Source organism: Diadema setosum, chromosome 19, assembly GCF_964275005.1.
Source record: "Diadema setosum chromosome 19, eeDiaSeto1, whole genome shotgun sequence".
Taxonomy (NCBI): domain Eukaryota; kingdom Metazoa; phylum Echinodermata; class Echinoidea; order Diadematoida; family Diadematidae; genus Diadema; species Diadema setosum.
This window is the reverse complement of record NC_092703.1, coordinates 8207864-8219898: the sequence shown is the minus strand read 5'-3', so window position 1 is coordinate 8219898 and position 12035 is coordinate 8207864. Positions and strand designations below refer to the sequence as shown.

The following is a 12035-nucleotide window of genomic DNA, read 5'->3' as shown; positions in this document are numbered from 1 at the left end:
GGGTATAATTTTATAAGTCAGTGCTGGAATTTGGGGTAAACCAAGTTTCAGATATTGCCATAATATCAAATGTATATTCAAGGGATGACAATAACATAATAAATTGATCAAAATTCGTTTGAAGACTTCTAACATTTGTATGAAATAAAGACAATTGAGATTGGATTCTTGCATATTTAGTCAAGAAATTTTCAGTGAATAAATATTAACACTTGCAATTTGGGTCTATACTGTTCTCTACGTCATCAAGGGTGTGATGATTTCCAAAATTACGTGGCTTTGTTGAGTTAATGATAAAGAGATTCAATTTCAGGGACTGCAGTTTGGCAATATCAACATGTTTGGACAGGTGAAAAAATTGATACATTGTCCAGAAAAATTCATTATCATCAAGTATATGGTTAAATGGTAGAATATTTGAATTACAATTTACACATAGACATGACTGACTAGAAGAGGGAATACTTGTAAAGCAATGCACACACTCACACATACACATCTGTTTAACAGTAAACGACAGAAAAAGAATAGTTGCAAAAAAAAAAAGAGAATATAAAATTACAATATAGGCCTGTATGTAGCATGGAGGTAGCAAGTTATTTACAGTACATGGATACAAAATTAGTGGATATGAAGCTATACATCTGAAGGGTAAATCAGTTTGCACAATGCCATATACTCCTAGATATCTTCATTCTTCTTTCGCGTATTCACTGCCTAAATATTCTACAATACATATATATATATATATATATATATAAATCATTATTATACATATATATATATATATATATATATATCTACATTCACATACACATACACATACACATGTACATATATATATATATCTACATCCACATACACATGTATCATGTACACACACAAATATATATATACATATTATATTTTGACTATATTTATATATCATGGTGAAATTGGTTCCGTGATATATGGAATATGATGTTATACATATAAGTACCCTCAAAAGAATCAAATTTGGGTCATCATCACACAGTTACAGTAATAGGTGAATATTCTAGGTGATTATAGGTGAACATTGTACTATGGCAATTCACTCACTCAGAGGTCATCCATCTGCGAAAAGTTATCATACCGAAATGATGCCAGTAAAGACACCAAAAAAACAAAAACAAAAAATCTCTCTACCTGCACTCGTACGTACATGTAGTTGAATCTCATCCGGAGGTATAGGGAATTCTTTTTTCCTCTTTAATAATCTTAAATCTTATCTAAACGCATAAGAATTTACACTATGCTTGCACCGTTACATTCACTCGAGTCAAACAATCGTCGATGTAATTATGTTTATATTTTTTATTGTGTGGTTGCTACTGTTGTTCGTCTCCTGTCTTTAGGTCATCTTCAGAATATGGCGCTCCTCGGCGAAGAGCTCAAGGGAACTGCCTTGGAGGTGGAGGACGTGTTGACCGACCTGCAGCTGATGAACATGGCTCAGGAAATAGGCCCCGAGTTCTGGCGGCTCGTGGGCCTTGGCCTTGGCTTCAGGGAACCGGAATTGGCCCACCTTGAACGTAATCACCGGTCAAACATGACTGAGTGCGTTTACCAGATGCTGATCAAGTGGCGCCAGAATGAGACCAACCCCAACTTGGCGCGGGTGCACCTCCGGGATGCGCTTGTCAAGGCCAAGCTAGGATCAGTGGCCCGTCAGCTTGGTGTTGGTAAGGACAATAACAGCAGATTCACTAATACAGTGAAAACTCGGTATATCGAGATCCTTGGGACCAAGACAATTTGTTCTTTATATCAGATATTTTGTTATATCAGCATTCAATAAACAATACAAAAGAAAGGAAATAAATTCATTTGGACCGGATAAATTAGTTTGTTATATCAGATCTCTCTTCCATTGTATAAGATGGACAAGTTTTTTTTTCCTTTAAAGCGGGTAAATCAGAAACTAAAAATGGTGTGCTTGAGGGAAATTCGTAGTTTTGCACTTGGTATGGACTGCATTTACTGATTCATTGACACAGAATACTGGTGTGGGGCGACTTAAAATACTTGCCTTTGAGCAAAGGTCATGTGAAGGATATCCAAACTGCGTCTGCCAAACTCATCCCATAATCATCAACATGTTTCACAATGACCAGTTTTCACCCTTAGGTCATGTTTGCTCACATGTTTGTAAACTACTACATTGAAAATTCGTACACGACAGCTTATATTGTTCTTTGGTTATCGTTTGCTGAGAATGCAAGACTAGCTTTGTTCTGTTATTCTTGCAGGGTCTGCCCATCAATTGAACATCGACAACATGGATCATGCACCACATGAGACAAAAGCTCAAGAAGTGGAAATACAACAACTCCGACGAGAACTCGAAATGAACTACAAATCTCGATTGGGGACTACATGCCTCTTGCCTTGGGACTCTCGGTCGAGGGTGGCCATCGATCGTTATTTCACGGACGTTGCCATTACGCTCGAAGACACCTCCTTCCGAGGTCACAGGATGATTCCGCTTGAGCGCCATCGACACCACATTTTTACCATTAGTGCCGAAAAGAACCTTCCGATCAATCGGATTCTCCTTCGAGGGGAACCAGGAACGGGGAAGTCCACAGTTGTTGCAAAGATCGCACAGGACTGGGTTTCGCGGAATCCGTCGTCACCGCTCCACGACCTCCCGCTCTTGTTCATACTACCCTTTCAAAAACTGAGCGAAGAATCGCAACTCGGTGACGCGATTCGACAGAATCTTCTTCCAGAAGACACAACTTTCACTCCCGAAAGAATCGAGAGTCTTATCCGCTTAAGACCCCATGACTCAATACTGATTTTAGACGGACTAGAGGAGTTGTCACAAGGATCCTCAAAAGCAGACAAAACTGACAATATTGTGAAAATACTTGAGAATCGGCGTTTGACTGAGTGCAAAGTGATGGTTACTGCAAGACCGACGAGGGTCGCTCAAATGAAAGAGTCAACATTGAGAGAGTATACTCTACTAGAGGTAGAGGGCTTCAGAGCTGCAGATGTCTTTGATTTCATTGTCTCCTACTTTGGAGATGATGTCGCCATGGCTCAAGGACTCATGAGACATTTAGAGGCAAGTCCTGTGATCCTGGGGAGTCTGTGCTCCATTCCTTTGTTTTGCACCATCGTTTGCTATCTATGGGAAACAGACAATGGTCAGGGTAACAGACAAGGAAATAGACTCGGTACGAATAGCGAACTTGCCGATCACATCATCAAATGCCTGTGGGCTCATCATGAATCAAAGAATCCGGAGGATGAACCTGACGGGGGCTTCAATAGGTCGCGATTGGAGTCTGACATTGGGCGAAAGTCCAGGTTGTCATCTTTCTGTAGCTCCATTCGCAGAATCCCCCTTAGACGGTCCCGAGAAAAGAACGGAAACAATGCTGTTTCTATACATCCCCCCAAATCTACCACGCAACGTCTCGGAAAGGTTGCCCTTGAGAAACTTTTAGCATTTGATGAAGACCTGGGCTTTCAACAAAAGGATCTGACCTTTTGTCGCGAGTTTGTCGATGTTGGTCTTGCTGTTGGACTTCTATCAAAAGTACAAGTAGTCAACAGTGGAAACAAAAAGAAACACACGATTGTCAAACATGAGACCCGTGTGCAGTTCGCTCACATGGAAACGATGCAGAAGTGTGCTGCTGTGTATCTGGCTTATTTGTGGAAGAAAAACCGCGTAAAGTTCAACGACGTTCTAAAACAACTCAATGATAAATTCCTCGTGGAGCGGTTCGAACCGCTTCTCATGCTGACATGTGGAGAAGATGCGAATGTTGCCAAGGAAATCATCCAACACTTATCGTCTCTCTTTGCGTCACACGACGTAATTCTGAAGTGCTACTTCGAGAGTCCAGAAAGTCAATGTGTTGATGAGGAAATGATGCGTATTTTCTCGGACAAGTGCATCGTTGCGCTCACGAATCCTTCCGTCCATTCGATCGCCGCCCTCGGATACTTCTTGGCAAAGTCCTCAAGGAAGGACGGAATTACAAACGCAGTTAGTAAACTTCTCCTTGCAGCCGTCGGCTTTGTTCCCATGCTCAACTTAATCGAACTTTTGGACGAGAAACACTGCCCTGAAGTGACCTTACTGAGTCTTTCCTGGTGTGATTTGGAGAACACTGACACACATTCTTTGTTGTGCGCGCTTGGAGAACTTCCAGCTCTCTCCGACTTGATGATGACTAGATCCACCATTGGACCAACATTCATTCAGAATATAGCACATTTGCCCGACGGCTGTTTTAAGACCCTTGAAGTGCTTGAATTGCCAATCGGAACAACATGCGCAGATCTTGTGCTGAAGGCGGTTTTCTGTGTGGGACAATTTCCTGTTCTTCGAGAAGTCTATCTCACTCTCCAAGATTCTTGTTCAGATACTGACTGTCAGCATTCTGAAGACGTGGGTGACGTCCCAACTCCACCACCCGAACTTCGCAAAGTATATCTGAGCTGCAGTAATCTCACTCTCTTGGCAACTCGCCGGTTCGCCCAAATCCTCACGAAAGCGACCAAGCTGAAATACTTTAGCGTGGTGAATTCAACGCTTCATCCCGATTTCTTCTCTCAGCTTGGTGACATGTTGACCGTGAGGAAGCTTGTGCTGCGGCTCGATTCATGGAAAGGCTTTGAACTCGATACTCTCCTGGGTAAGTGCCCAAATGTGAATCATGTCGAGGTCAACACATCCTCGATGGGTGAACATGAGGAGATTGACAGACAGATGGATGCCATCATTCCCCTTCTTGCAAAGCTCCGGTCGCTAAATACAATACACGTGTCAGTCGGTTTAGGTTGTGCATACTCGGCTCGTGAGTCAACTGTGAGGACGCTGTGTGAGTCGCTCAAGGAGTGCAAGATACTCAACCGAGTTGTAGTCACTGGTATCAAGATGACGCCGGCTCAAGGACTGGACATCATTAACGTATGTCGGGAGACGACTGTAAGAGTTATAAGGTAATTATTGTAGGTCATAATGTTTCATTCAAAGAACGGGAGATGTATGAGTAAGTGAGTTTTTTTTTTTTTTTTTTTGGGGGGGGGGGTCGAAAAGAAATGACCTTAGTTCTTATCATTTTCACAGTAAAATGCTCATCCAATAAACCTAGAATTGCATCTTTTTCCTCAGCGAGGAAATCTAGAAAATTAGCTCCACTCCTCTCCCTCCTTACCTTTTCATCCAGAGCAGGATAGAAGCATAAACATATTCAGATTTTTTTTTCTTTTGATTGTTTGTTCATCCAAGGACCAAATCTGTGTAAGTGTTAGATATCTTTTCCCCGGACAATAGCTAATACAACAAAGTGTGTTACGTGTTTAGGTAGCATTAGATGTTCTAATAATTAAGTCACTAAGGGGTAAATCGGGGGGGGGGGGGTGAATATATTTGGTGCAGGACAAATTTGAATTTGACAGTTTTATGTTGAGGAAAGAGACCCCGAATAAGTATAATTACACTGATTTCCGGCGCACCATCAAGGGTCGCTAAACAGAAGTTATTTTAGGCTAAATTTGCCATGAAGATGAGATGCTCAGGAGTGAGATGTTTTGTTTTATTTTATTTCATTTTATTTTATTTTTCTTGTTTTATTCTTATACGTTTTGCACACAGTCTCACGGCGTGCTTCGATCACTCCCAGGATCTGAGCGAGCTACACCGATTACGTGAAGACTTCGCTCGGGATCGATCGATCGTGCTTGAGTTCTGATCGCACGTCGTCGTCTGCTCCCCCTTCTCACCATCTGGAGCCCGAACTATACGCCCACTAACGTACCTTGTGGGGACACGCGTTAGTTACGAGACTGGCAGAATATTCCGCCGACTGTTTAATACTTACAAAATCAACAAAGACTCTCAAGAAAGAAAATTAATCCGTTGTGACCGAACATATCACTTGTATGCTATGATTATCTGTGGACTGGACACCTAAAAACTCAATGCTTTCATGAGTAGGATATGATATATCCTTATTCCGTGAGAAATGCAACTTCTTTTTGATAGGAAAATTAACATATATTGCTTTTGTTTGCAATAATCTATACTGCATGTTTGGTTATTCATGCCATTCCTGTAGTTTTGGGTTGTCATGTCATGAAACATCTTTCCGTAGTGATAAGTTGCTGGGAAAGTGGAAAATTGACACTACTTTGCTCGGAGATTATTTCCCCGACAATGTACATGGCTTACGACCAGCTGCAATTATAGTCAACAAAATTCTCATTTCACTACCAGTGAAATGTAATACAGTGCATTCCCGTTAAACCGAACACGATCATAACGAAATTCCGGTTAAAACGAAATAAAAATTCAGGCCGCAATATTATCTGCTCTTTGTCTTATATTGTTCATTTCTTCGGTTACAACGAAATTTCTATGCAACAAAAGAAAACTGCCTGTCCCTAGGATTTCGTTATAACGGGAGTCCACTGTAGTATAAACTTGCCATTTCATTCATTATGATAATAGAATATTAGCTCTAAGAAATAAAGAAATACCTTGGTCAATAATAAAGAAAAGACATTATAAAACAAAAACCACAAGCGATTTCTTTCCCACCATATGAACGAAAATCTGTTATTACATGAAAAGCGTATAGATTAGAACTGTGCATCGATGAAATACGTTGACAGTTTTTAATGACGGTTGTAGTAAAGTTATTTGCTCACAGCCTCGGTGATGACGCGAATAAGAAAATAGTTGTTGCAATCGCAATCTACCATTTGCAACAAGTCAATTCGTGACCTACTCTCATATCCAGTGTGTAGTAAACGGTTGCTGTTAGGCACAAAGTTTCAGTTCCATTGAACTTTGACCTCTACAATTTTACGAACTCTTTACGAAGAATCTTTACATGCGTTTAGAGCTTGCACATCCATTTCAGTTGTGCTCCTCAAAGCTGCAGTAAATACAGGAGAGCTACTGGAAAAAGAAAGTTCGTGTAATAGTATATCTCTCAAGGACGCTTTTCATGAAGTGTTTTCTCGCATTAGGAGAAAAGAAGTTTCTAGAATCAAACGTTTCACTGAGACAATTAGGCGGGAATGTGTAAATGTCAATGTTGTGTGTCATTCATTCAACTAATTGTGATTTCTTGTTCTCTCTTCTTTTTTTTTTCCAGAAGGCAAGACTTCTGAAAAGATGCCCAAGCGTAAATCTCTGTTTAATAACCCTGCAAGAAGAACAAAAGTTCTGAGCCCCATGCAATGGCAACTTGTAATTGAAGATAAGCGTTATGACGTATACAGATAAAGATCTACACCTGGTATACATCATAGAGGATACCGTTGATTTCCTCCTCCATTAGTCTTATTACCAGTCTTTTCCTTTTTAAAAAGAAAAGAAGAAAGAATACGATTATCCATAATTCCCACGTAATAAGGGAAGACAGAAAGAATAGATCGTTAAGTGGGAAAGAGGCAAGGTGCTTACGTATAGGCCTATTATAGTACTGCCGCAAATACATTGCGGGTGGCTTCAATCGATGTTTAACAGTATTGAAAGAAGGTTTTAACAACCACACAATGGCATTATCACTGAACGCGACTTCTATTTAGGCGAATTTCGCATTCCAGTTAGTGGATACTTTCAAGAATATTGCATTGAGCAACGAATTTTCGTCTAAATTTTGCAGTAAACGGTGCATTATTAGCAGAATTAGTGAGACGAAGTGGCCACCCCTAACCCCACTGCCAGGTTTTAGCTGTTCCCTTCTTATTAAATTCTTGCTAAACTTTTTCAATGGTGCTACAGATATGTGCCCCAATGCCATGTCTTTGAAAATTGGATGACATATGGGCGCCATGTCATAAAGATTTGCAAAAACAGTTGAAACTCGGTATAACGAGGTACGATGAAATAATGTGTGATTGCCCACTATGTTTCTGTGATAAAATTCAAGTAATTCATTTTTAGTATTTTTTTTTTTTGCTGCTTATGAAATCGAATACCCTATTGTCGAGGTGAAAAACAAGTGGATATCTACTGAGAACCTTTTAACATGGACTTGCCTTACTAATTATAACTGCACTAACTGCAGTAAGGATTGGAATACTCGCAGATGATTGGATGAAACCAAGCTGTTACCCCATCAACTACAACTGTCATAATTTTACAACTATTGTATTATATCATTTCATTATGCTGCAACATAAACAGGGACCCAATGGACATGTGGGCTCGAATCTACGTTATGAGAACTGTCGATCAAAATTTGAAATGTCTCTGTAGGAACATTTTTTGGGGCATTCCGAATTCCAACAGGAACATGACGAGTCTAGACTCCGACCTGATGGTTACATACACACACACACACAAAAAAAAAAGCCAACATGAAAAACAGTGATAGGCGACAGGTGTTTAGGCCGAAGATCGAATGTAAAAGCTTCTTTTCAGTAATGTTGCCTATATTCCTCTGCTCACGGGTTATTTTTGTATCATTATGATGCGGTTTTTAAATAAACGTCACCTGAATTGAGATTATTTGACTTGACCGTCTATAACGCGTTTTTGCTGTGCCAGTTTCGTTTCGTTTTGTTTAATTTCCAACAAAAATGCAATTGAATGCAATTTGAATACACGTGATGATACAAAATCAGTACTACAATGTAATCAAGGAAAATACTGTGAACTGAAATATAATAAATGTTATGACTTTTATTACAAATACCAATTCAAAATTGTTGGAAATACGGCGGACTGCTACAAAAGCAGGGCTTGTAGTTTGCAGTCTCCTCATAAACAATAACTTATTCGCTGAACTTGCAAAAGTAGGCAAATTGCCTTAAAAAAGAAGACAAAAAGACGTATACACACACACACACACAAACAAACAAACAGACAAGTTTACATCAATGGTCAAGGGCAGAATGTCCAGTGTCTGCATTATCGAAAGTTCTCTCTGACGCCTGCCGAATGCGCCAAAGCGTCAACACAAAACTCTTCATTTTGCTTTATTCCATTTCCTCCCGGTTGTTTAATCCCATATGACCTTAACAGTATTTGGCGAGACCGTGCATGTATTTAAATGTGTATGCGCGTATGTGTGTGTGTGTGTCATTTGGTGTGTGTGTGTGCGTGTGTGTGTGCATGTGGATTATGATTATGCATGTGTGTTTTATATGGTGATCTTCCATGGCTCTACTTAGATGAACGAAACTTTCCTATTTCTCCAGGTCTTCGCTCCTTGTTTTGTTTTCTGTTAGTTTTTATGCCTCCGCCACGAAGTGGTGCCGGAGGCATTATGTTTTCGGGTTGTCCGTCCGTCCGTCCGTCCTTCCGTTCGTCCGTAATGAATTTTGTAGACAGCGTAACTAAAAAAACTTTTGAGGTATTCTAATGAAACTTGGCATGTATGTGTACTAGGGGGTGAAGTTGTGCCTATCAACTTTTGGGTGCACATGCTGAAGGTCAAAGGTCAAAAGGTCAAGGTCAAATACGTAAAATTTCACTATTTCCACCATATCTATGCAATGCCTGAGGATATTTTCTTGAAACCTAGTGTATACATGTATTACCAAATTAAGATTCTCTGGTGAAAGTTTGAGGTCATGAGGTCAAAGGTCAAAAGGTCAAGTAAAAAATATTAAAACTTCACCTTTTTTCTCCGTACCCTGGAATTTGTTCAAGGTATCTTCATGGAACATAGTATATATACATGTACTGACTGGCAGTGATTATCTAGAAAATTTAGGGCTCATGGGGTCAAAGGTCAAGGACAACACTTCAAAATTTTACTATTTCCCTCATATTTATGCAATGCCAGCAGGATTATTATTACTATTTTTTTACACTTGTTGTATGCATGTATAACCTAATAGAGATTCTCTGGAAACTTTCTTTTTTCTTCTTTTTTTTTTTGTTTGCCTCAAAGGTCAAAAGGTCAAAGATCAAGGGAAAGTGCTGAACTAAGTTTTTCCTCCATATCTCGGAAGTGGCTCAAGTTATCTTGAAACTTACTACATACTTATGCATGTTCTGCCTGACAGTGATTATCCTATGAATTTTATGGTCAAAGGCCAGATGAAAATGGTAAGAATGTACTTTTCAATACAGAAATTGCACTTTTCTCCATATCTTGAAAATTACTCAATACATAAACTTATGGATGGGTCAAAGTCAAGTTAAAGTCCGTAAATCCCCAAATACATGCTGTCCTATTCATCCAATTAAACCTAGGTCAAGGAAGATGAACATTCAACACATTTGTGACAAACTTGTCATTTTAATATTTTGCCAATTTTGTGAAAATGTAATCACACATTGTCCACATGTACTATAGACCTATTAGGAGAATCATGCATTATGGCGGAGGCATACCAGTCGCCTTAGCGACATTTCTAGTTCAATTATATAATCCTTTTAATTCTCCGCTGATCGCTGTATATTTCATCTGTCGTTTCGTTGTTTTTTTTATGTGCATCTCGTCATTGTGTTGCATGAGAGACAAAACATTAAGCATCAATATAATACCAGGATATTCATATTCATTTGACTATTACTAGTACTGTAAAAGTGAAAATGTTAGCGCATTTCGCGCCACCAGAAACGAGCGTGAAAATAAAAGCACGCGAATATTTTTGCTTGTTTCGATAATTACCAGAGACCAGCCCGCAAGCACATGTATGAAATAGATAAAGAATCGATGACTTTGTAGCTAATAAAAGTGTGAATGTGGGGGGGGGGGGGGGAGAGAAACAAATACAGGAAACCTTGTGACTGCAATAATTTAACTTAATGTGTGTGTGTGTGTGTGTGGGGCGGGGGGGGGGGGGGTAAGTGTCCGATCTTCCCAGCCTTCGTAAAGAGAACAACACCTCTTCGAAAACTGACACCACCTTGCAGTAATGTAGTCTCCCCATTCACAAATTATTTTGAGGGAACTCAAACCTGTGCAGGTTAAATCTTATCTCGTCTTATTTATGGAGGTTCACGTAAGAGAGGGCGTATACCTTGCTAAATTTCTTATATTTTTTTGAGATTATTTCATGTTGAACTAATCGACACCTGTTGAAAATGAAAGAAGGAATGCCACATGACAATTACGATGCACTACCTCATTAAAAAAAAAAGAAACAAATGTTCAACCGACGTAAAAAACATTTAGTGACTTCTTCGGTGCGTCTAACCCCAATTTAATATTCTTTGTATCAACTCATAGAGAAGAAGTTTTCAAAATTGTATGTGATCTTTATGATAAGAAAAGTTCTGGTTTTGATGGTATTAATAACCGTTTACTTAAAAATATTATTGCTTATGTTGTTGATCCCCTTGTCCACATTTTTGATTTATCTGTCTCGACTGGTGTTGTGCCCGACAATATGAAAATAGCTAAGGTTGTCCCAGTGTTTAAAAAGGGGGATAAAAGTGATGTTAATAATTGCAGGCCCATTTCTTTACTCTCAAGTATGTCAAAGGTTTTAGAAAGAATTATAAATGTTAGAACATCTAGATTTTGCCAAGCAAATCATATATCTACTGATTCACAATTCGGCTTTCGTGAAAACCATAGCACATCACATGCTCTACTTTTGTTTGTAGAAAAAACGACACAAGCATTAGATAGGATTTGTCATACGGTAGGTATCTTCCTGGACTTCTCCAAGGTCTTCGACACTATCAATCATGAAATACTACTCAGCAAATTATGTCATTATGAAATTCGTGGGAAGGCCTTGGAGTGGTTCAGGAGCTACCTACCTAACAAAACAATTTGTGACTTTTGACGACATAAACTCTCAGATGTTAGATTTAGATTGTGGTGTTTCACAAGGTATAGTTTATTAGGCCCACTGCTCTTTATAATTTGTATTAATGATTTTCACAGATCTTCGAAATTATTATCGTTTATTCTGTTTGCAGATGATTCTAATCTTTTTTCGCCCACCCCTTTCCTCGTACTCTTCTACATACCCTGAATTCAGAATTAATAGAAGTTTCACATTGGATTAAGGCTAATAAACTTTCCCTTAATATTGCTAAATCCAAGTTTATGATTTTCAGTAATTCA

General features: G+C 39.2%; 1 protein-coding gene across 1 annotated transcript; it reads left to right on the top strand.

Annotated features, from left to right (window-relative positions):
* Nucleotides 1-1390: 1390 nt before the first annotated feature.
* On the top strand, nucleotides 1391-5738 carry LOC140243030 (uncharacterized). Its single transcript, XM_072322770.1, has 3 exons — nucleotides 1391-1703; nucleotides 2271-4986; nucleotides 5642-5738. The coding sequence occupies exons 1-3, from the start codon at nucleotides 1391-1393 to the stop codon at nucleotides 5736-5738; spliced, it is 3126 nt and encodes a 1041-aa protein (XP_072178871.1).
* Nucleotides 5739-12035: the final 6297 nt, after the last annotated feature.